Here is a 5,373-nt window from a genome sequence, read left to right on the forward strand (position 1 = left end):
TGCCAACTTGGTAAAAAGAATTGAAATGCATAGCCTTTCACTACTAATTACCTTTACACTAATTAAGAACTTGATTTTCCATACATGTTAATAGGTAACTGCACCACTGCACGAGCAAATGTATATTCATCGTTTGTGTTTAACACGCGTATTAATACTTCTCTTTATATATATATATATATATATATATATATATATATATATATATATATATATATATATACATAAACATATCCAAGGTTTTTATTTCATTAACAATCTAGAAAATACTTACTAGCATTTGGTGTACATAAACCACGTTATTAATTTAAAAGAGTTAAAAATTAAAGTGAGACTACATATAACTCAACCATTGTTAAATGATGAAAAATTATACATGAATTATGTCTTTGGTGTAAACACACGAATAATTTTTTCCAAGTATTGTATCCCCTTGTGGGACTACCACTCAACCAAACATTTTACCATTTCATGTTCTTTTCTTTCTGCAAAGAAAATGCCTCGTTTTCTAACCTCTCACTGTTGGAATGCTAATGGCAGTAAGGAGAAACGACATTCAGCAAATTTAACTACATAACTGAGTTCCAAGAGAAGTGCTCATTTGTTTTGTTTTTTTCTTCTTTAATTTCTTTAACTTTCTTTAAAAGAAAATGGTAGAAACATCAATAAGGCAAAGAGAGAGAGAGAGGCAATGAGCTCAGATACCAAAGCAAGACCAACTATGTCATCTATTGAGCTTTGAGGAAAACAATGCAACAACACATGGTGGCATCTGCTTGTAGCGTGGAAAAATCTTTCAATGCTCCCTTTACATATTCATTTCATTAACATTATAGTACTTGCTAATAATAATGTAGAGTGAACACAGAACCCCGAGGTGAAAAGATGGTGGAGTTGTTTGTGGCCATTTCAAATCTTTAATACTCCACTAATTATTGTTGCCTCTTTCTTTTGTCTCTTCTTTTCTTGCTTCCCTGCAAAGCTAGATTCTGCTACGTGCTACTACTATATTCATAAACCCCACTTGATTTGCGTTTATAACATTAGCAAACACACAACATCCCATTTTGAGTGAATCCTAAAAAAAAACTCCTTTCTCTAAGAGCGAGCCAATGCATTTCACCTAAGAAGATTGTGGTTTGGAAGTTGATGCCATTGCAAATGCCAATGTCGAGGCAATTCTTGAACCCCCCAAATCACCATTATCTTCTTGTCTTCCTCACCTTTCTTCTATTCCATGATTTTACTCTTTCCTCTAATGCTGCAAACAATGAAGTTCATGTGCTATTTTCTTGGCTTCATTCCACTACTTCACCAATTCCTCCTGACTTCTCAAACTGGAATCCTTTAGACCTCAACCCTTGTAAATGGTCTCATATAGTTTGTTCTTCTCATCTTTTTGTGACAGAAATTGATATTCAATCCATTCAGTTGGCTCTTCCTTTCCCTTCCAATCTTTCCTCTCTACAATCCCTTCAAAAACTAACCATTTCTGGTGCTAATCTCACTGGAACAATCCCACTTGACATTGGAGATTGCACTTCACTTGTAACACTTGATGTCAGTTCAAATAGTCTTATTGGTAGCATTCCAGAAACTATCGGTAAGCTTAAAAACCTTCAAGATTTGATTTTGAACTCCAATCAGCTGACAGGGAAAATCCCAGTAGAGGTTGGCAATTGCATTAACCTGAAAAATCTTGTTATTTTTGACAATATGCTTAGTGGGAATCTCCCTGCTGAACTGGGAAAACTTGGAGTTTTGGAAGTTATAAGAGCAGGAGGGAACAAAGATATTGAAGGGAAAATCCCAGTTGAGCTTGGAAATTGCAACAACTTGATAGTGTTGGGACTTGCTGACACTAAGATTTCAGGTTCTCTTCCTTCATCATTGGGTAATTTGAAAAAGCTTCAAGTTTTGTCAATATATACTACAATGCTTTCTGGCCAAATACCACCTGAAATAGGCAACTGCTCAGAGCTGGTTGACTTGTATTTGTACCAAAATAGTTTGTCAGGTTCCATGCCAGCAGAGCTGGGAAAGCTTCAGAAAGTGGAAAAGTTGCTGCTTTGGCAAAATAATCTTGATGGTCCAATTCCTGATAAAATTGGGAACTGTCAAAGTTTGGTCATTCTTGATCTTTCTTTGAATTTTTTAAGTGGAAGCATACCTTGGACTTTTGGGAATCTTACTAATCTTCAAGAGTTGATGATTAGTAACAACAACATTTCTGGTTCAATCCCATCTGTTCTTTCTAATGCCACAAATTTGGTACAGCTGCAAATGGACACTAATCAAATTTCAGGATCAATTCCACCGGAAATCGGACAGTTGAAGGAGTTAAATGTCTTTTTTGCTTGGCAGAACAAGCTTGAGGGAAGCATTCCTCCTGCATTGGCTGGTTGCAGAAGCCTAGAAGCTTTGGATTTATCACACAATTCTCTCACTGGTAGTTTACCCCCTGACCTTTTTCAGTTAACTAATTTAACCAAGCTTCTCTTGATTTCAAATGATATTTCTGGTTATATCCCTCCTGAGATAGGTAATTGTCGTTCTCTTATACGTGTACGACTTGTTAGCAATAAAATTAGTGGACAAATTCCAAGAGAAATAGGATATCTAGACAATCTTAGTTTTCTTGATCTTTCTGAGAATCATCTTAAAGGATCACTTCCTGAGGAGATTGGCAATTGCAATGCACTGCAAATGCTGAACCTATCGAATAACACTCTAAGTGCCACTTTACCTAGCTCTCTTTCTTCTCTCAGTAGGCTTGAGGTTTTGGATGTTTCCTTGAATCAGTTTAGCGGTCAGATTCCAGCAAGCTATGGTCAACTTACTTCCCTTAACCGACTTGTTCTTAGTAAGAATGCTTTCTCTGGATCGATTCCCCCAACTCTAGGCAATTGCTCAAGCCTTCAACTGCTTGATCTAAGCAGCAATGAGCTCTCAGGAAACATGCCAGTGGAATTGTTTGACATTCAGGCACTTGACATTGCCTTGAATTTAAGCTGGAATGTCTTGACTGGGGTAATCCCACCACAGATATCCGCCTTGAACAAACTTTCAGTACTAGACTTTTCCCACAACCAGCTCGAAGGAGACTTATTGGCTCTTTCGGGGCTTGAAAATCTGGTTTCCCTAAATGTTTCCTACAACAATTTCACTGGCTATCTCCCTGATAAAAAGTTGTTCAGGCAATTATCGGCAGCAGAGTTGGCTGGCAATAAAGGCTTATGCTCCTTGGGACATGATTCTTGTTTCTTGAGCAGTGCTGGAGGCGGGGGAATGATGAGATATGGCAATGTAAGACGGTCATGGAGGCTGAAATTGGCGATTGCACTTCTTACAGTGGTGACTATAGCCTTGGCAATCCTTGGAATGATGGCAGTTTATAGATTGAGAAAAATGAGCAGAGAAGATACTGATTCTGAATTGGGAGGAGGTGATTCATCACCTTGGAAGTTTACCCCATTCCAGAAACTGAATTTTTCTGTTGAACAAATTTTGAGATGCCTAGTGGAATCCAATGTGATTGGAAAAGGATGCTCGGGAATTGTTTATTGTGCAGAACTTGAAAATGGTGAAGCAATTGCAGTCAAGAAGCTATGGCCTACCACATTGGCAACTGGATATAACTGTCAAAATTCAAAGTCTGGAGTTAGTGGTGAAGTTCGTGATTCTTTCTCAACCGAGGTAAAAACACTTGGCTCAATCCGTCACAAGAACATCGTGAGGTTCTTAGGCTGCTGCTGGAATCAAAACACTAGGTTGCTCATGTATGACTACATGCCTAACGGAAGCCTAGGCTTCGTTCTACATGAACGAAGTGGTGGATGCTTGGAGTGGGAGTTGAGATACAAGATTGTACTTGGTGCAGCTCAAGGGCTTGCTTATTTACACCATGATTGTACACCTCCAATTATTCATAGGGATATCAAGGCCAACAACATTCTCATTGGCCTTGACTTTGAGCCCTACATTGCTGATTTTGGTCTAGCCAAACTTGTCGATGATGGAGATTTTGCACGATCCTCCAATACAGTAGCTGGCTCCTATGGATACATAGCACCAGGTTAGTCACAAGTCAAAGTGCCATTTTTCAACACAACACTGTAATTAGATGTTATGTAATTAATGCTTATGTATTAAACATGTTGTGCAGAGTATGGATACATGACAAAGATAACAGAGAAAACTGATGTTTATAGCTTTGGAGTTGTTGTCTTGGAAGTTTTAACAGGAAAGCAGCCAATTGATCCAACCATACCTGATGGACAACACATTGTGGATTGGGTAAGGCAAAAAAGAGGCAATGCTGAAGTCTTGGATGTGAGTTTACATGCTCGGCCCGAATCAGAAATTGAGGAGATGATGCAGACCATAGGAGTGGCTATGCTATGCGTTAATCCATCGCCAGATGATAGACCGACAATGAAGGATGTCGCGGCAATGCTCAAAGAGATAAGACATGAGAGAGAGGAGTACCAGAAAGTTGATATGCTCCTCAAAGATGGAGAGTCATTAAGAAATGACAATAAGAGTACTAGTGATGGAGGACCATCTTCAAAGATGCATAGCTTGTATTTGCAAAGTAATAATACAAGCTTTTCTGCATCTTCATTGTTACATTCTTCTTCCTCCAACACCAAGATTGGTTTCAAATAGATACCTGGCTCAATAGTTTTCGAGTCAAAAGATGTAGAAGCAAACTTCTATTTATTTTAATAGTTAGATTTTTTTTTTTTTTTTTGGTTTTTTGGCTCACTCTCTAGTCTTTAGTTATGTTTCTGCTTGAATTGGTTTAGTGTGTTTTGTGGTCTTTACTAAATGACCAGAAATTTGTAAAAAAAAAAAAAAAAAAAAAAGGTCTAGAGCCATATCTGTTCTGATACTTAATAAGGCATCTTCAATTTTTCTAGTATATCACATCTAAGATTTATTCATTAAGGGTAGTTGTAAATGTCAATGATTTCTCCATATCAGCAGAATCCATAAAATCAATTGCTTGCTCAGGATATTTACCAAAGAAACTAATTGCCTTGCTTTCTGAACAACTCATATCTTTTTCAGATTATCCATATCTTCCAGTGGATGATCTGTAGATATACCATATCTTCTGATGGATTATTATAAGCAGCGAAGCAATCCTAGTATCAAAATCACGTGTAATCTAGACAATTAGCATATACGGGGTTTCATGGTATCTCTTGAAGAGTGAACAAATCTCTTCTATCACGTGAGTCTTCAGTTCCATAACGTTCAATGGAATCTCCACCACCCGCACAATCATGATCCTCGAACGTGCACAATCATGATCCTCGAACGTTCCACGGTCTTCCACTGTGTTACCCAAATAATATCCGGAAATAA

The 5,373-nt window shown here is 37.8% G+C and overlaps 1 protein-coding gene across 1 annotated transcript; it reads left to right on the forward strand.

The window, feature by feature from the left end:
- Positions 1–577: 577 nt before the first annotated feature.
- LOC107795167 (uncharacterized) lies at positions 578–4,924 on the forward strand. Its single transcript, XM_016617750.2, has 2 exons — positions 578–4,075; positions 4,166–4,924. The coding sequence occupies exons 1-2, from the start codon at positions 1,150–1,152 to the stop codon at positions 4,666–4,668; spliced, it is 3,429 nt and encodes a 1,142-aa protein (XP_016473236.1). The 5' UTR covers positions 578–1,149; the 3' UTR covers positions 4,669–4,924.
- The last annotated feature ends 449 nt before the right edge of the window (positions 4,925–5,373 follow it).

Source organism: Nicotiana tabacum, chromosome 19 (assembly GCF_000715075.1).
Source record: "Nicotiana tabacum cultivar K326 chromosome 19, ASM71507v2, whole genome shotgun sequence".
NCBI lineage: Eukaryota > Viridiplantae > Streptophyta > Magnoliopsida > Solanales > Solanaceae > Nicotiana > Nicotiana tabacum.

What these genes read in the sequence shown, in the direction of transcription:
- LOC107795167 (XM_016617750.2), top strand. Translation starts at nt 1,150, where the DNA reads ATGCCATTGCAAATGCCAATGTCGAGGCAATTCTTGAACCCCCCAAAT. An exon ending in CTATGGATACATAGCACCAG is followed by an intron (nt 4,076 to 4,165) that starts GTTAGTCACAAG and finishes CATGTTGTGCAG; the next exon opens with AGTATGGATACATGACAAAG.